Source organism: Somniosus microcephalus, chromosome 13 (genome assembly GCF_052327205.1).
Source record: "Somniosus microcephalus isolate GS21.2 chromosome 13, FLI_Smic_1.0, whole genome shotgun sequence".
Classification (NCBI taxonomy): domain Eukaryota; kingdom Metazoa; phylum Chordata; class Chondrichthyes; order Squaliformes; family Somniosidae; genus Somniosus; species Somniosus microcephalus.
In genome coordinates this window covers 104,424,087-104,444,137 of record NC_140999.1, presented here as the reverse complement: position 1 = coordinate 104,444,137, position 20,051 = coordinate 104,424,087, and the positions used below count along the sequence as shown (strand labels likewise).

Here is a 20,051-nt window from a genome sequence, read left to right as displayed (position 1 = left end):
TAGCTACCCTCCAATCCATGGGTACTGTTCCAGATTCCATAGAATGTTGGAAGATGATTAGCAATGCATCTACTATTTCTAGGGCCACTTCCTTAAGTACCCTAGGATGTAGATTATCAGGCCCTGGGGATTTATCGGCCTTCAATCTCATCAATTTCCCTAACACCATTTCCCTACAAATACTGATGGCCTCCTTCTGTGCTGTATCATTCTCTGAAACTCAAGAGGCAGGGAGAAGGGAAGATGCTGAAACGACCCATAGATATAGTTACGATTGGAGTGAACGTGCAAAGTAATGCTCACCTTCAACTGACAGTCCTCATCTTTATTGTTGTGGAAGTTGCATTTTCCTTCAGAGCAGCAGAACTTCTGGAGATCAGACCACAGGCTAAAAAAAAATTGTAGAGAGCGACTTGAATATCTAGTCCCAGACTCTGCAGAGTGCAATCTTGGCTTGCTTTCAGGGTGCAGATATCCTGGGAGAAATTATAAGGTTGCAACAAAATCAAGGGGTGCAGATTGGAGTGATATGGAGAAAGGAGAAAAATCGCGTCGGCTGGTTGGGAGGTAACTGGATGAACAGTTCAAGTATCTGCAGACATGCAGAGAGCATAGAGGTAGATTTTCACCTTCATTGTGAGCACAGTAATCTGGCAGGACAGATTACAGCCCAATTTCAAATCCATTTTTTTCAAAAAATCTACCCCACAGTCTAATACGCTATAAGGCAATAACACACCAAAGGGGTTAAAAATTACATCATAAGCTGTACTTGAACAATCAGCTCAAAATTCACAAGCCTTGAGGGATGAAGAAAAAAACATTTAAGAGTGAGCCAGAGGACCTGCTGTTTTCTAAGGATGGAAGCTGTGCACCACGTAAAGCACGGTGTATTATTCTGCTGCTAAGTGGAAGATATGCTTCTTACGGGGAACAAAAGTCTCATTGTTGTTAATTAAACACTGGGTGAGGTCACTCAAACCTTGATTACTCCTCAGGCTGCAGGTCACAACTCTGGTTTATCGGTTTAAAAAAAAATATTGTGACTAGTAAGGTCACAGATATTTTGGCTCCAGTATCAAACAACTGTCTTAGCTTCTTTACACCTTTTTTTTTTGACGTGCGACAGACAGGAAATACATACTGAATGCAAGAGACAATGAACACTTTCCATGCCATTGATTCCAACTTGGCCCCTTCGGTCAACCAGATCCTAAATAAGATGCCCAAAATTGTAAGTAGAATCGAAGTGACTTTTCCCAGCTCAGCACATTTAAAACAAAGATGCAAATACTGACAGGTTAGAGACTCTACTCAACTAGCCTGCTAGGTGGACCATCTTTCTGGTCTTCATACAACAGCCCTCCATTCCTCAACTGTGCTTAGGGTGGGACTGAGTATCTGAAAAATGTTTCAAAAAAGCCAGTTCTGCAGCATCTTGTGCAGTTACCTTGAGTGCAGAAAATCATCAACCCTACTGTATTTAGAATCACTGGAGGCTTGTTTTTAAAAATTCTGCAGTTATTACCTGAAGCTTTACTCGCCGATTTTGCAGCTTTAAAGAGATGCATTTAAAAAATAAATCTGGTAGCTGACACACTGATACCGTACCTTGTAACAGATGTAAAATACATATTTGTTTAAAGAAAAAGCAAATCACTGACCTGGAGCCTAACATTGACAGGTTACAGCTGCCGTGAGCGCTCTCCTTAGTTTATAAGCAGCTACAATTGTTTTGAATTTGCCTCTTTAGACCATGCCTTAAAGTTACAGGCTAGATTAGCAGCTACACATCACAACTGTACTCCAGACCCCTCAATACCCATAAAGCAATGTCACAGGAGATCCCCCGGAAGATTGCAAACACAGTGAGTTTCTGCTACTTACGTGGCTCTCAACAGTCCATGGTAGTAAGCAAAGTAAACCAGAGAGTTGTCGTTGTATTCCCAGCTGGATAATCCATTTCCAACTGCCATTCCCTGAAAGAGCAGCAACAGTAATATTATTGTGGAACACAGGAACCGGAGTAGGTCATTCTGCCATTCAATTCGACCATGGCTGATCTGCCCTTCCAACTCCATGTACCCGCCTTTGCTCCATACCCTTACTCAACAAAGATCCATCTATCTCAGATCTGAAAACTTCAAAACGACCCAACATCCACAGCCTTTTGAGGGAGAAAGTTCCAGATTTCTACAGCCCTTTGTATGAAAATGTTTTCTGCTTTCACTCCTCTCCTAACTGGCCTAATGTTAAGACTGAGCTCTCTTGTTCTGGATACTCCCACGACAGGAAATAGGGTAAAGCGAGAGAAACTATCAACAACAACAACAACTTGTATTTATATAACGCCCTTAACGCAGTAAAACGGCCCAAGGTGCTTCACAGGAGTATTTGAAGACAAAAATTTGACACCAAGCCACAAAGATAAATTAGGGCAGGTGACCAAAAGCTTGGTCAAAGAGGTAGGTTTTATGGGGCGTCTTAAAGGAAGAAAGAGAGGTAGCGAGGCGGAGAGGTTAAAGCAGGGAATTCCAGAGCTTAGGGCCTAGGCAACAGAAGGCACGGCCACCAAAGGTTGAGCGATTATAATCAGGGAGACTCAAGAGGGCAGAATTAGAGGAGCTTAGATATCTCGGGGGGAGGGGGATGGAGGAGATTGCAGAGATAGGAAGGGGCGAGGCCACGGAAGGGTTTGAAAACAAGGATTCAAATCAAATCCTTTTAACATTTTAAAACCTTGATTAGATAACTCCTCAACCGTCTAAACTCAAGTGAATACAATTCAAGTTTATTATATACCAGCACCACAGCGCTTGCAAATAACGGAAATCACAAGAGGATTATAAAGGAATTCCTCACAAGTGAATGGCTCCCTCTGATGGCCTCTAGCTGAAGGCTTCAAACAGAGTTAAAGCTTCAGGCCGCTGACCTCCTATCAGACAAAACGTCACAGGCCTGAAGTTAACTCTGTTTCTCTCTCCACAGATGTGCCTGATGAGTATTTCCAGCATTTACGGTATGATTCTTCATTGTTTCGACTCCCACCTTAAAATGGATGCTGTTATCCGTCATGACGCGCTCCGCCAGTGTTGGCACATAGATTCCTCCGTAACTCTCTCCAGTGATATAGAATTCATTCTTACTGTACTCCGGGAAGAGGCGGAAGAACTCCTTCAGGGCCAGGTAATTGTTGAATGAAACCTGGGGGAGGAGGAAGAGGGAGCGAGAGTGAAAGAAAGAGAAATTTCAACAAGCGAATCTAAATAACAGGATTAAGATTCATTGCGACTAGCATTAAACACGGTGTAAATATAATCAGTCCCAGCATACTGACAATCCACTAGCAATGTGTCATTTCAATTATCTGTTCTATTTCCCCAGTACCTTCAATGAACATGGAGAGGAACAGCCATCACTTGTACACCAGGATACTCCAGTCCCAGGGACTCCTTCTTTCTGCTCAACATCCTTTAGACAGATGGGTGATATAGCGGCCTTGAAAAGGTCCAGAGGGGAGCTACGAGAATGATTCCTAGCTTAAAGATCATGGCTATTCAGATAGGCTTAAAGAGCTGGGTCTATTGCTTCACAGTAGCATAGACTTGGAGGTGACCTGCTAAGAGGTTTAGAAAGTAAGGAAAGGGCTGGATAGTGTGCCTATTCCAGTTTGACAAATTGGAGAGGACCAGGGGAGTTTGAACTATGTAAGAGTAGGAATAGATCTGGATGCTGGGCGGTTCTTCTTTTCCCAGAGAACAGCGAGCCTCTGGAATACATTACCGGCTGTGTGGAGTGAGGCGGTGGCAGCGATACAAAGAGGCGAGGCGCAGGTAGGCCCCACAGTGGCGGCGGCGGCGATACAAAGAAGCGAGGCGCAGGTAGGCTTACCAATCTCAGAGGGAGGGAGAGAGAGAAGTAAAAAGTAATTGAAGTGTGACATCACCAGAAAGCAGGTAAGTGATTGGTTGGTGAGTATTTCTCTCTCCTTTTTTCTCCCAACTTAAATTTTGTGGTTTATAGTGTGTCTGTGGTTTAGTGGGGACTGCTGGTAAACCAGGGCCCTTAAGTATATCATCTAATTGTAGTGTAATTGGTGGGATTGATTTGATTTAATTTGAATTAATTAAAGGGTAAGTCATGGCAGGAGAGCTCGGCCCCGTGGTATGCTCCTCCTGCGCTATGTGGGAAATCAGGGACACTTCCTGTGTGCCTGACGACCATGTGTGTGGGAAGTGTATCCAGCTGCAGCTACTGACAGACCGCATTGCGGCGCTGGAGCTGCGAGTGGATACATACTGGAGCATTCGCGAAGCTGAGGACTTCGTGGATAACACGTTTAGGGAGTTGGTCACACCGCAGGTAAAGGCAAGAAGAGAATGGGTGACCACCAGGCAGAGTAGTAGGCGCAGGCAGGTAGTGCAGGGGTCCCCTGTGACCATCCCCCTCTCAAACAGATATACCACTTTGGATATTGTTGGGGAGGATGGCTTATCAGAGGAAAGCAGCAGCAGCCAGCTTCCTGGCACCGTGGGTGGTTCTGCTGCACAGGACGGGAGGAAAAAGCGTGGGAGAGCTATAGTAATAGGGGATTCTATTGTAAGGGGAATAGATAGGCGTTTCTGTGGCCGCAAACGTGACTCCAGGATGGTATGTTGCCTCCCTGGTGCAAGGGTCAAGGATGTCTTGGAGTGGCTGCAAGGCATTCTGGAGGGGGAGGGTGAACAGCCAGTTGTCGTGGTGCAGAAAGGTACCAACGATATAGGTAAAAAACGGGATGAGGTCCTAAAAGCTGAATATAGGGAGTTAGGAGGTAAATTAAAAAATAGGACCTCAAAGGTAGTAATATCAGGATTGCTACCAATGCCACGTGCTAGTCAGAGTAGAAATAGAAGGATATTTCAGATGAATACGTGGCTAGAGGAATGGTGCAAGGGGGAGGGATTCAAATTCCTGGGACATTGGAACCGGTTCTGGGGGAGGTGGGACCAGTTCAAACCGGACGGTTTGCACCTGGGCAGGGCTGAAACCGATGTCCTAGGGGGAGTGTTTGCTAGTGCTTTGGGGGAGGGTTTAAACTAAAATGGCAGGGGGTTGGGAACCTGAGCAGGGAGACAGAGGAAAGGGAAACAAGGATAGAAGCAAAAGACAGGAAGGAGAAAAACAAAGGTGGCAGTCAGAGAAATCAAGGGTTTAAATCAAACATGGCCACAGTAAATAATAATTCTAAAAGGTGTAAGAGTGTAAAAAAAACAAGCCTGAAGGCCTTGTGTCTTAATGCAAGGAGCATTCGTAATAAAGTAGATGAATTAGCTGCGCAAATAGAGGTAAACGGATATGATATGATTGGGATTATGGAAACATGGCTCCAGGGTGACCAAGGCTGGGAACGCAACATCCAGGGGTATTCAATATTCAGGAAAGATAGGCAAAAAGGAAAAGGAGGTGGGGTAGCATTGCTGGTTAAAGAGGGGATTAACACAATTGAAAGGAAGGATATTAGCTCTGATGATGTGGAATCTGTATGGGTAGAACTGAGAAATACCAAGGGGCAGAAAACGTTAGTGGGAGTGGTATACAGACCTTCAACCAGTAATGCGGAGGTTGGGGATGGCATTAAACGGGAAATTAGAGATGCGTGCAATAAGGGCACAGCAGTTATCATGGGTGACTTTAATCTACATATAGATTAGGCTAACCAAATTAGTAACAATACTGTGGAGGAGGAATTCCTGGAGTGTATACGGGATGGTTTCCTTGACCAATATGTCGAGGAAACTACTAGAGATCAGGCCATTTTAGACTGGCCCCTTGGGTCGGAGCGATCATAATATGATAGAATTCTTCATTAAGATGGAGAGTGAAGTAGTTGACTCAGAGACTAGCGTCATGAATTTAAATAAAGGAAACTACGATGGTATGAGGCGCGAGTTGGGTAGGAATGATTGGGGAATGTTACTCAAAGGGTTGACGGTGGACAGGCAATGGCAAATATTCAAAGATCGCATGGATGAACTACAGAATTTGTTCATCCCTGTTTGGCATAAAAATAAAACAAAAAAGGTGACTCAACCGTGGCTAACAAGGGAAATTAGGGATAGCATAAGATCCAAGGAGAAGACATATAAATTGGCCAGAAAAAGCAGTAAACCTGAGGATTGGGAGCAGTTTAGGATTCAGCAAAGGAGGACTAAGGGATTAATTAAGAGGGGGAAAATAGAGTATGAGAGTAAGCTTGCAGGGAACATAAAAACTGACTGTGAAAGCTTTTATAGATATGTGAGAGCAAAAGATTGGTGAAGTCAAGCGTAGGTCCCTTGCAGTCAGAATCAGGGGAATTTATAATGGGGAACAAAGAAATGGCTGACCAATTAAATACATACTTTGCTTCTGTCTTCACAAAGGAGGACACAAATAACCTCCCAGAGATGTCGGGGAACATAGAGTCTAATGAGAGGGAGGAACTGAAAGAAATCAGTATTTGTAGGGAAATGGTGTTAGGGAAATTGACGGGATTGAAGGCCGATAAATCCCCAGAGCCTGATAATCTACATCCTAGGGTACTTAAGGAAGTGGCCCTAGAAATAGTAGATGCATTGCTGGTCATCTTCCAAAATTCTATAGACTCTGGAACAGTTCCCATGGATTGGAGGGTAGCTAATGTTACCCCACTATTCAAAAAAGGTGGTAGAGAGAAAACGGAGAATTATAGACTGGTAAGCCTGACATCGGTAGTGGGGAAAATGCTAGAGTCCATTATAAAAGATGTAATAGCAGAGCACTTGGAAAACAGTGACAAGATCGGACAAAGTCAACATGTATTTACAAAAGGTAAATTGTGCTTGACTAATCTACTGGAATTTTTTTGAGGATGTAACTGGTAGAATAGATAAGGGAGAACCAGTAGATGTGGGGTATTTGGACTTTTAGAAGGTTTTCGATAAGGTCCCGCATAAGAGATTAGCGTGTAGAGTTAAGGCACATGGGATTGGGGGCAAGGTACTGATTTGGATAAAGAACTGGTTGGCAGACAGGAAGCAACGAGTTGGAATAAACGGCTCTTTTTCCGAGTGGCAGGCAGTGACTAGTGGGGTACCACAGGGATCGCTCCTAGGACCCCAGCTATTCACAATATATATTAATGATCTAGACGAGGGAACTAGATGTAATATCTCCAAGTTTGCAGACGACACAAAGCTGGGTGGGCGTGTGTGCTGTGAGGAGGATGCCGAGAAACTCCAGTATGATTAGGACAGGTTGTGTGATTGGGCAGAAGCATGGCAGATGCAGTATAATGTGGATAAATGCGAGGTTATCCACTTTGGTGGCAAAAACAGGAAGGCATATTATCTGAACGGCAATAGACTGGGAGAAGGGGAAGTGCAACGAGACCTGAGTGTCCTTGTGCACCAGTCGCTGAAGGTAAGCATGCAGGTGCAGCAGGCGGTTAAGAAGGCAAATGGTACGTTGGCCTTCGTAGCGAGAGGGCTCAAGTACAAGAACAAGGATGTCTTGCTGCAGTTGTGCAGGGCCTTGGTGAGACCACACCTTGAGTATTGTGTGAAGTTTTGGTCGCCTTATCTGAGGAAGGATGTTCTTGCCATGGAGGGAGTGCAGCGAAGATTCACTAGATTGATACCTGGGATGGCAGGAATGACGTATGAGGAGAGATTGGGTCAATTGGGCTTATACTCGCTGGAGTTTAGAAGAGTGAGAGGGGATCTCATTGAAACTTATAAAATTCTAACAGGACTAGACAGACCGGATGCAGGAACGATGTTCCTGATGGCCGAAGAGTCCAGAACCAGGGGTCTCAGTCTAAGGATAAGGGGTAAGCCATTTAGGACAGAGATGAGGAGGAATTTCTGCACCCAGAGAGTGGTGAACCTGTGGAATTCTCTACCACAGAAGGCAGTGGAGGCCAATTCATTAAATATATTCAAGAAGGAGTTAGATATATTTCTTAAGGCTAAAGGGATCAAGGGATATGGGGAGAAGGCAGGGACAGGGTACTGAATTTGGATAATCAGCCATGATCTCATTGAATGGCGGAGCAGGCTCGAGGGACCGAATGGCCTACACCTGCTCCTATCTTCTATGTTTCTATGAAATGGCCTAGCAAGTCACTCAGTTGTAAGTAACCGCTACGAAACAAAATAATAAGAATGAAACCGGACGGACCACCCGGGATCGACCTCGGCACCGGCTATAGACACGGCAACGGCACACCCAGCCCAGTCAACCCTGCAAAGTATTCCTCACCAACATCTGGGGACTTGTGCCAAAATTGGGAGAGCTGTCCCACAGACTAGTCAAGCAACAGCCTGACATAGTTATACTCACAGAATCATACCTTTCAGCCAATGTCCCAAACTCCTCCATTACCATCCCTGGGTATGTCCTGTCACCGGCAAGGGTGGTGGCACAGTGGTATACAGTTGGGAAGGAGTGGCCCTGGGAATCCTCAACATTGACTCTGGACCCCATGAAGTCTCATGGCTTCAGGTCAGGCATGGGCAAGGAAAACTCCTGCTGATTACCACCTTCCGCCCTCCCTCAGCAGATGAATCAGTACTCCATGTTGAACACTACTTGGAAGAAGTACTGAGGGTATCAAGGGCACAGAATGTACTCTGGATGGGGGGCTTCAATGTCCATCATCAAGAGTGGCTCGGTAGCACCACTACTAACCAAGCTGGCCGAGTCCTGAAGGACGTAACTGCCAGTCTGGGCCTGCGACAGGTGGTGAGTGAACCAACACGAGGGAAAATCCTACTTGACCTCGGCAGCAGTGACGACCGCACAGTCATTGTGGAGACGAAGTCCCGTCTTCACAATGATGACACCCTCCATTGTGTTGTGTGGCACTTCCACCATGCTAAATGGGATAGATTCAGAACAGATCTAGCAGCTCAAAACTGGGCATCCATGAGGCGCTGTGGGCCATCAGCAGCAGCAGAATTGTATTCCACCACAATCTGTAACCTCATGGCCCGGCATAACCCTCACTCTACCATTACCGTCAAGCCAGGGGACCAACCCTGGTTCAACGAGTGTAGAAGAGCATGCCAGGAGCAGCACCAGGCATACCTAAAAATGAGGTGCCAACCTGGGGAATCTGCAACACAGGACTACATGCATGCTGAAAAGCAGAAGCAGTATGCTATAGACAGGGCTAAGCAATCCCACAATCAACAGATCAGATCAAAGCTCTACAGTCCTGCCACATCCAGTCGTGAATGGTGGTGGACCATTAAACAACTAACTGGAGGAGGAGACTCCAAGAATATCCCCATCCTCAATGATGCTGGAGCCAAGCACGTGAGTGCAAAAGACAAAGCTGAAGTGTTTGCAACAAACTTCAGCCAGAAATGCCAAGTGGATGATCCATATCGGCCTCCTCCTGAGGTCCCCACCACCACAGAAGCCAGTCTTCAGCCAATTCGATTCACTCCACATGATATCAAGAAAAGGCGGAGCGCACTGGTTACAGCAAAGGCTATGGGCCCCGACAACATCCCAGCTATCGTGCTGAAGACTTGTGCTCCAGAACTAGCTGCGCCTCTAGCCAAGCTGTTCCAGTACAGCTACAACACTGGCATCTATCCGACAATGTGGAAAACTGCCCAGGTATGTCCTGTCCACAAAAAGCAGGACAAATTCAACCCGGCCAATTACCGCCCCATCAGTCTACTCTCAATCATCAGCAAAGTGATGGAAGGTGTCATCAACAGTGCTATCAAGCAGCACTTGCCAATAACTTGCTCACTGATGCCCAGTTTGGGTTCCGCCAAGGCCACTCGGCTCCCGACCTCATTACAGCCTTGGTCCAAACATGGACAAAGGAGCTGAATTCCAGAGGCAAGGTGAGAGTGACTGCCCTTGACGTCAAGGCAGCATTTGACCGAGTGTGGCATCAAGGAGCCCTAGTAAAACTGAAGTCAATGGGAATCAGGGGGAAAACTCTCCACTGGCTGGAGTCATACCTAGCACAAAGGAAGATGATTGTGGTGGTTGAAGGTCAATCATCAGAGCCCCAGGACATCGCTGCAGGAGTTCCTCAGGGCAGTGTCCTAGGCCCAACCATCTTCAGCTGCTTCATCAATGACCTTCCTTTCATTATAAGGTCAGAAGTGGGGATGTTTGCTGATGACTGCACAGTGTTCAGCGCCATTCACAACTCCACAGATAATGAAGCAGTCCATGCCCGCATGCAACAAGACCTGGACGACGTTCAGGCTTGGACTGAGAAGTGGCAGGTAACATTCGTGCCACATAAGTGCCAGGCAATGACTATCTCCAACAAGCGAGAGTCTAACCACCTCCCCTTGACATTCAATGGCATTACCATCGCCGAATCCCCCACTATCAACATCCTGGGGGGGTCACCATTAACCAGAAACTTAACTGGATCAGCCATATAAATACTGTGGCAACAAGAGCAGGTCAGAGGCTAGGTGTTCTGCGGCGAGTGTCTCACCTCCTGAATCCCCAAAGCCTTTCCAACATCTACAAGGCACAAGTAAGGAGTGTGATGGAATACTCTCCAATTGCCTGGATGATTGCAGCTCCAACAACACTCGAAGCTCGACACCATCCAGGACAAAGCAGCCCACTTGGTTGGCACCCCATCCACCACCTTAAACATTCACTCCCTCCACATGCCATGGCTGCAGTGTGTACCATCTACAAGATGCACTGCAGCAACTCGCCAAGGCTTCTTCGGCAGCACCTCCCAAACCCACGACCTCTTCCACCTAGAAGGACAAGGGCAGCGGGTGCATGGGAACACCACCACCTCCAAGTTCCCCTCCAAGTCACACACCATTCTGACTTGGAAGTATATCGCCGATCCTTCATCGTCGCTGGGTCAATATCCTAGAACTCCCTCCTTAACAGCACTGTGGGAGTACCTTCACCACATGGACTGCAGCGGTTCAAGGTGGCGGCTCACCACCACCTTCTCAAGGGCAACTCGGGATGGGCAATAAATGCTGGCATTGCCAGCGATGCCCTGATCCCATACACGAATAAAAAAAAAGCATCTCCCTCCTCTGTGATCTGTAGCACTGAGAAAGACAAGAGCAGTAATGTCATGGGAATACCTTGACCTCCAAGTCACACATCATTGGTCCCTGGGTCACTACCCTGAAATTCTCTACCGAACACTACTGTGGGAGCACCATCATCACAAGGACTGCAGTGGTTCAAGGAGAAGGCCCACCATCACCACCTTCGCAGGGCAACTAGGGAAGGGCAATAAATGCCAGCCTTGCCCACATCCCATGAACAAGAAACATATCCCCCACCTGCCTGTGGTATGAAATACACACACACACAAACTGGCAAACCATCAGTCTTACCTCAGTATCATTGGTTTTGTATTGCTTGTCATCGGCATAGGAAAATCCGACCCCTGCTGGTGACTCGAGGTACAGCATGTTTGCAATCTGTGAAGGACACGTGGTTCATTATATAGAGTCATTATGGCACAGAAGGAGGCCATTCGGCCCATCGAGTCCGTGCCGGTTCAAGCCATATACTGTTCAAGCAAATAGTTTCGTGAAAGGGGTTTAACCATCATCTTCTGCCCTATTAATCCTTTTATATAGAGCAGAGGAAGACACAGAATTGGTGACTACCCGTAAGCATTTCTTCCAAATTTTGACTAGCAGTAATGGTTTATTTTCCAATTTCCTCTGTCGGATGGGTTCAGATTAAGTGAGTGGGTAAAACTATGGCAGCTGGAGTTCAGTGCAGACAAGCGTGAGGCCATCCACTTTGGATCCCATGAAAGATAAATTTGAGTATTTTCTAAATGATGAGGAACTGGGATTGAGGAAGAGCAGAGTTTTTTTTTAAATTCGTTCATGGGATGTGGGCATCGCTGGCAAGGCCAGTATTTATTGCCCATCCCATTAAACAGTGAATGTTTAAGGTGGTGGATGGGGTGTCAATCAAGCGGGCTGCTTTGTCCTGGATGTTGTTGAGCTTCTTGAGTGTTGTTGGAGCAGCACTCATCCAGGCAAGTGGAGAGTATTCCATCACACTCCTGACTTGTGCCTTGTAGATGGTGGACAGGCTTTGGGGAGTCAGGAGGCGAGACACTCACTGCAGAACACCTAGCCTCTGACCTGCTCTTGTTGCCACAGTATTTATGTGGCTGGTCCAGTTAAGTTTCTGGTCAATGGTGACCCCCCAGGATGTTGATGGCGGCAGATTCGGCGATGGTAATGCTCTCTTATAGTCAAATATCATCACCTGAACAGTAATGCCCCAGCATGAAGCACTGCCGTCTGGAAGTGAGGAGCAAGTGCATCTCCTCTTTGAGTGACCAAGCACACAAATCATTTAAAGCTAGTGGGCAGGTACAGAGAGGCTAATGGAGTGTTGGCCTTTATCTCGGGGAGCTGGAATACAAAGAGGAGGAAGTTATACTTCAGCTGTACAGAGCCTTGGACAGATCCCACCTACAGTAGCACTGCGTTCAGTTTTGGGCACCGACCCTCAGGAAGGATCTATTGACCTTGGAGAGGGTGCTGCGCAGATTCTCCAAAATGATACCGGGGCTTAGAGGGTTAAATTATGAGGGCAGGTTGCATAAACGTGGCTTGTGTTTTCAAGACTGAGGGATGATCTGATCAATGTGCTTAAAATATTACAAGGATTTGACAAGGTACTTATGGAGAAACTATTGCCTCTGGTGAGTGAATCAAGAACAAGGCAACATGATCTTAAAATTAGAGCCAGGCCACTCAGGTGTGAAATCAGGAAGCATTTTTTCCACACAAAGGCAGAGGAAATCTGGAAGTCCCTCCCCCAAAAGGCTGGGGATTCTGGGTCAATTGGAGCTTTCAAGACTGCGATCAACAGATTTTTATTCGGTAAGGATAGATAGGCACTTCTGCAGCCGCAAACGAGACTCCAGGATGGTATGTTGCCTCCCTGGTGCAAGGGTCAAGGATGTCTTGGAGTGGCTGCAAGGCATTCTGGAGGGGGAGGGTGAACAGCCAGTTGTCGTGGTGCATATAGGTACCAACGATATAGGTAAAAAACGGGATGAGGTCCTAAAAGCTGAGTTAGGAGGTAAATTAAAAAATAGGACCTCAAAGGTAGTAATCTCAGGATTGTTACCAGTGCCACGTGCTAGTCAGAGTAGAAATAGAAGGATATTTCAGATGACCATGTGGCTACAGGAATAGTGCAAGGGGGAGGGATTCAAATTCCTGGGACATTGGAACCGGTTCTGGGGGAGGTGGGACCAGTACAAACTGGACGGTTTGCACCTGGGCGGGACCGGGACCGGAACCAATGTCTGTTGCCAGTGCTACTGGGGAGTGTTTAAACTAAAATGACAGGGGGTTGGGAACCTGTGCAGGGAGACAGAGGAAAGGGAAGCAAAGATAGAAACAAAAGACAGGAAGGAGAAAAGCAAAAGTGGAAGGCAGAGAAATCAAATGTGTAAATCAAACAGGGCCACAGTAAATAATAATTCTAAAAGGACTAAGAGTGTTAAAAAATCAAGCCTGAAGGCTTTGTATCTTAATGCAAGGAGCATTCGTAATAAGGTGGATGAATTAGCTGCGCAAATAGATGTAAATGGATATGATATAATTGGGATTACAGAGACATGGCTCCAGGATGACCAATTCTGGGAATTCAACATCCAGGGGTATTCAATATTCAGGAAGGACAGGAAAAAAGGAAAAGCAGGTGGGGTGGCATTGCTGGTTAAAGAGGAGATTAACACAATAGTAAGGAAAGATATTAGCTCTGATGATGTTGAATCTGTACGGGCAGAGCTGAGAAATACCAAGGGGCAGAAAACATTAGTGGGGGTTGTATACAGACCCCCAAACAGTAATGCTGAGGTTGGGGATGGCATTAAATGGGAAATTAGAGACGTGTGCAATAAGGGCACAGCAGTTATCATGGGTGACTTCAATCTACATATAGATTGGGCTAGCCAAATTAGTAACAATATGGTGGAGGAGGAATTCCTGGAGTGTATACGGAATGGTTTCCTGGACCAATATGTCGAGGAACCAACTAGAGATCAGGCCATCTTAGACTGGGTATGATGTAATGAGAAAGGATCAATTAGCAATCTTGTTGTGCAAGGCCCCTTGGGGAGGAGCGATCATAGTATTATAGAATTCTTCATTAAAATGGAGAGTGAAGTAGTTGACTCAGAGACTAGGGTCCTGAATTTAAATAAAGGAAACTACGATGGTATGAGGCACGAGTTGGCTAGGATGGATTGGGGAACGTTACTTAAAGGGTTGACAGTGAATAGGCAATGGCAAACATTTAAAGATCGCATGGATGAACTACAGAATTTGTTCATCCCTGTTTGGTATAAAAATAAAACAAAAAAGGTGACTCAACCGTGGCTAACAAGAGAAATTAGGGATAGCATAATATCCAAGTAGAGGACATATAATTTGGCCAGAAAAAGCAGCAAACCTGAGGATTGGGAGCAGTTTAGGATTCAGCAAAGGAGGACTAAGGGATTAATTAAGAGGGGGGAAATAGATTATGAGAGTAAGCTTTCAGGGAACATAAAAACTGACTGTAAAAGCTTCCATAGATATGTGAAGAGAAAAAGATTGGTAAAGTCAAGCGTAGGTCCCTTGCAGTCAGAATCAGGGGAATTTATAATGGGGAACAAAGAAATGGCAGACCAGTTAAATACATACTTTGCTTCTGTCTTCACAAAGGAGGACACAAATAACCTCCCAGAGATGTCGGGGAACATAGGGTCTAATGAGGGAGGAATTGAATGAAATCAGTATTTGTAGGGAAATGGTGTTAGGGAAATTGACGGGATTGAAGGCCGATAAATCCCCAGGGCCTGATAATCTACATCCTAGGGTACTTAAGGAAGTGGCCCTAGAAATAGTAGATGCATTGCTGGTCATCTTCCAAAATTCTATAGACTCCAGAACAGTTCCCATGGATTGGAGGATAGCTAACGTAACCCCACTATTTAAAAAAGGTGGTAGAGAGAAAATGGGGAATTAGACACCGCTAAGTCTGACATCCGTAGTGGGGAAAATGCTAGAGTCCATTATAAAAGATATAAAGCAGAGCACTTGGAAAACAGTGACAGGATCAGACAAAGTCAACATGGATTTACAAAATGTAAATCATGCTTGACTAATCTACTGGAATTTTTTGAGGATGTAACTGGTAGAATAGATAAGGGAAAACCAGTGGCTATGGTGTATTTGGACTTTCAGAAGGCTTTCAATAAGGTCCCGTTTAAGAGATTAGCGTGCAAAGTTAACGCACACGGCATTGGGGGTAAGGTACTGTCTTGGGTAGAGAACTGGTTGGCAGATAGGAAGCAAAGAGTTGGAATAAACGGGTCTTTTTCCGAGTGGCAGGCAGTGACTAGTGGGGTACCGCAGGGATGGGTGCTAGGACCCCAGCTATTCACAATATATATGATCTAGACGAGGGAACTAGATGTAATATCTCCAAGTTTGCAGATGATACAAAGCTGGGTGGGCATGTGTACTGTGAAGAGGATGCAGAGAAACTCCAGTATGATTTGGACAGGTTGGGTGATTGGGCAGATGCATGGCAAATGCAGTATAATGTGGATAAATGCGAGGTTATCCACTTTGGTGGCAAAAACAGGAAGACAGATTATTATCTGAACAGCAATTGATTGGGAAAAGGGGAAGTGCAACGAGACCTGGATGTCCTTGTGCACCAGTCGCTGAAGGCAACCATGCAGGTGCTGTAGGCGGTTAAGAAGGCAAATGCTTTGTTGGCCTTCATAGCGAGAGGATTCGAGTACAGGAGCAAGGATGTCTTGCTGCAACCACACCTTGAGTACTGTGTGCAGTTTTGGTCACCTTATCTGAGGAAGGATGTTCTTGCCATGGAGAGAGTGCAGCGAAGATTCACCAGACTGATACCTGGGATGGCAGGAATGACGTATGAGGAGAAATTGGGTCGATTAGGCTTATATTCGCTAGAGTTTAGAAGAATGAGAGGGGATCTCATTGAAACTTATAAAATTCTAACAGGACTGGACAGACTAGATGCAGGAAGGATGTTCCTGATGGCAGGGGAGTCCAGAACCAGGGGTCACAGTCTAAGGATAAGGGGTAAGCCATTTAGGACAGAGATGATGAGGAATTTCTTCACCCAGAGAGTGGTGAACCTGTGGAATTCTCTACCACACAAGGCAGTTGAGGCCAATTCATTAAATATATTGAAGATGAAGAAGGAGTTAGATATATTTCTTAAGGCTAAAGGGATCAAGGGATATGGGGAGAAAGCAGAGACAGGGTACTGAATTTGGCTGATCAGCCATGATCTCATTAAATGGTGGAGCAGACTCGAGGGGCCGAATGGCCTACTCCTGCTCCTATCTTCTATGTTCTATGTTTCTATCAAGGGATATGGAGCAAAGGCAGGTAAATGGAGTTGAGGTATGGATCAGCCGTGATCTAATTGAATGGCGGAGCAGGTTCGAAGGGTTGAATGTTTGACTCCTGTTCCTATGTTCCCAATGCCCTTCAGCCCATTAGAGATCTTCCTTCTGGTATCCCCGACCATCCTGCATTACAACTTTAACATCCACGAGCACAGGTAGACAGGGCCCCCCAGTGCAACATTTCATCCGACGGACGGCACCTCAGACAGTGAAGCACTCCCTCGGTACTGCACTAGAGCATCAGCCTAGATGGTGCACTGAAGACCCAATATGAACCCATAGCACTCTCGGTGTGTGCTACCAAGTTGATACTCAAGGAGGAGATTCTCCTCGTTTGCAAACAGCGGTGATTCACGCTGGGGCATTGCTGTTCAAGTGATGATATTTGGCTATAAAAGAGGGAATCATAGCCAGTCCAGACTCTTGTCCTCACCCAACCTCTTCCAGCTGGGGTCACTACTGAGCAATGAAGAGCATGAAACCTAACCCAAGGCCAATTATTGAGACAGGCCGATTGAACACAGATTGGAGGGTTAAAACCGGACACCTTTTATATAGCTCAATAATGGACCACCTGGACATCAGAGGAGCAGCGAAGCAAACCAATAAAATGTATAGAAAAGGCAACAAGCCAAACACAGTGACGCTCTGCAAAGAATCTTCAAATATACATGAAGTGAATGGAACATTCATCGTGCACAAAAACAACAGCTTGTATTTATATAGCATCTTTAATTAATGTAGTAAAACGTCCCAAGGCGCTTCACAGGAGTGTTATAAGACAAAAAATGTGACACCAAGCCACAGAAGGAGAAATTAAGGCAGGTGACCAAAAAGGTAGGTTTTAAGGAGCGTCTTAAAAGGAGGAAAGAGAGGTGGAGAGGTGTAGGGAGGGAATTCCAGAGCTTAGGGCCTTGGCAACAGAAGGCACGGCCATCAATGGTTGAGTGATTATAATCAGGGATGCTCAAGAGGGCAGAATTAGAGGAGCGCAGATATCTCGGGGAGTTGTAGGGCTGGAGGAGATTAGAGAGATAGGGAGGGGCAAGGCCATGGAGGGATTTGAAAACAAGGATGAGAATTTTGAAATATTGGCGTTGCTTAACCAGAAGCCAATGGAGGTCACTGAGCACAGGGGTGTTGGGTGAACGGGACTTGGCGTGAGTTAGAACACGGGCAGCCGGGTTTTGGATGACCTCAAGTTCGAGGATAGAATGTGGGAGGCCAGCCAAGGGTGTGTTGGAATAGTCAAGTCTAGAGGTAACAAAGGCATGGATGAGGGTTTCAGCAGCGGATGAGTTGAGGCAAGGGCGGAGACAGGCGATGTTACAGAGATGGAAATAGACGGTTTTAGTTATGCTGTGGATGTGTGGTCAGAAGCTCATTTCAAGGTCAAATATGACCACCAAGGTTGCGAACAGTGTGGTTCAGCCTCAGACAGATGTTAGGGAGAGGGGGAGTCAGTGGCCAGTGTAGTGATCAATAACATGTCATTCTATAGTGGACACTAGGTGGAGCCGGAGAGCTGTATATAGCTGTATGTATAAGACTACACTACCCAGCTGTATATTAAGACTACATTACCCATGAGGCACTAGGCTACCCACAAGGCAGCAGTCAAGATGGAAGCCTCTACAAGATGCTGTACAAGTCCACATGTGCTCAATAAAATGACTAGCAAAAGCTAGCTGTGTTCATAATAAGAATGTCTATTTATTAATGAACATAACAGCCAGGGAATGGAGTTTGTGGCGGGGACCGAAAACAATGGCTTCGGTCTAACTTGGAAGAGAGCTTAGGTGACCAAATATCAATCATTGAGCACCATGACACCTCCCGTGGCCATTTAGGTTTGTCATCAGACAACCTTCTGAACTCGCCTGGGAATTACAGATGACATGGGGGCATTGGTCAGTGATTAAGGTCTGCAATGACCTTTCAGCACCAAAGCAAACCTCCAAACTGATCCCCACCCCTTGCTCCACACTGGCCTTTGGACTTGGTGAAAGGTAGTCATCCTATTGTCACTCAGTGACCAGTGAGGGGGAGAGTTAGAAAGAAACCAACAAAAACTGAACAAAGGCCAGCACAAGAGATTGAAAAGGAAAAAATACATACCATGTTCCAGGAGTAAGGATTATATTGGAGAGTCTTACCATCTGGTCGGATCTGCAAAGTAAACAGCAATATTCGGATCAGTTTGTTGGGTCCTGTTGGCAATATTGGGGTAAACAGATACAGACAAATCAATGGGGTTACTATATTTACCCCCATATCTCCACACCCAGAACAGGTTTGGAAATATAAAAAGCAGCCCCACCTTCTATTAACTTAAGGAAATACATTGCAACTCCTCCTCCCTCCAACATTCAAAACCTATTTTAGACTGAAAATTTCCATCTCAGGAAGCGAAACTTCAATTAAAAATAAAAGGAAAAAAGAGGATTTCTGCTGCTGGTTACGCTCCATCGGTTAGTAGACGGCTGCAGTGTTAGGCTTAGGCGTCAGCCGTGGCTAAGTGGGTAGCACTCTCACCTCCGAGTCAGAAGGTTGTGGGTTCAAGTCCCACTTCAGAGACTCGAGCACAAAAATCTAGGCTGACACTCCAGTGCAGTATCGAGGGAGTGCTGCACTATCGGAGGTACCAGCTTTCAGATGAGAAGTTAAACCGAGGCCCCCGTCTGCTCGCTCAGGTGGACGTAAGATCCCGCGGCCACTATTTCAAAGAATAGCAGAGGAGTTCTCCTGGTGTCCTGGCCAATATTTATCCCTCAACTAACAGCCTAAATAAATCTGCTCATTTATTTCCTTGCTTTTTGTGGGAGCTTGTTGTACGCAAATTGGCCGCCGCGTTTCCTACAACAGTGACAACACTTCAACAGTACCTCATTGGCTGTGAAGCGCTTTGGTAATTCCCAAGGTCATGAAAGATGCTATATAAATGAAAGTTCTTTTTAAGCTGGAACCTGAAACATGCCTGTCCGTACACTGTACAGGTCAGTGTTCACTGAACTCTGTGGGGGAAAAATTCGGTGGGTTGCACCACCCATTAGCGCCTTAAGAGGGCACAAGCCAGCTAGCGCCCGGCACTGCCCACGCCTCCCGCTAAATTCCGCGGGATGTTAGTGGTGGCGCTAACCGTTAGCGCTGCGCCGCTGCCGATGACGTCATCGGTGTGCGCAGCGCCCTGGCCGCGATATTCGGCAGTGCCCCCTGATTTACCGCCTACCTGCAACCGGGGAGGCGCAAATTAATGGCGAGGTGCAGGGCGGCCATTTTTGTTGTTGGCTGCCTGCCAGCACCTGCCTGCGCTCCCGTCCCCGGCCTCTTGAAACCCCCCCCCCCCCCCGCGGAGTGCCGGCTGTGCTCCAAGAGCCCGGCACTTCTCTTCGGTGCCGGGCTCTTTTGCCTGCACTCCCGATCCTCGGGGGCCCAGCTGGGCCCCAGATCGCGCTGCACAAGGCCCCTCCCCTTTAAGCAGGGGAGGAAGGCCTGCAATACCACAGTGCGACGACGTTGCGCCTCGATATTCACTCGCAGCGCCCCAAGAGGGATGCGGGGCGCCTCCAGTAGCGCCACGCTTCCCTTTGGGGCGCAA

At 46.4% G+C, this 20,051-nt stretch overlaps 1 protein-coding gene across 2 annotated transcripts in view; it reads right to left on the bottom strand.

The window, feature by feature from the left end:
* Positions 1-20,051, bottom strand: part of ctsa (cathepsin A) — an 84,386-nt gene that overhangs the window by 37,976 nt on the left and 26,359 nt on the right. For both annotated transcript variants that reach the window (XM_086005163.1, XM_086005164.1), the window contains exons 4-8: positions 18,572-18,622; positions 11,364-11,450; positions 3,049-3,204; positions 1,888-1,979; positions 304-388 (exon numbers count right to left, since the gene is read on the bottom strand). In XM_086005163.1, coding sequence (XP_085861289.1) covers positions 304-388; positions 1,888-1,979; positions 3,049-3,204; positions 11,364-11,450; positions 18,572-18,622 — 471 coding nt within the window. The remainder of the gene's footprint in view (positions 1-303; positions 389-1,887; positions 1,980-3,048; positions 3,205-11,363; positions 11,451-18,571; positions 18,623-20,051) is intronic.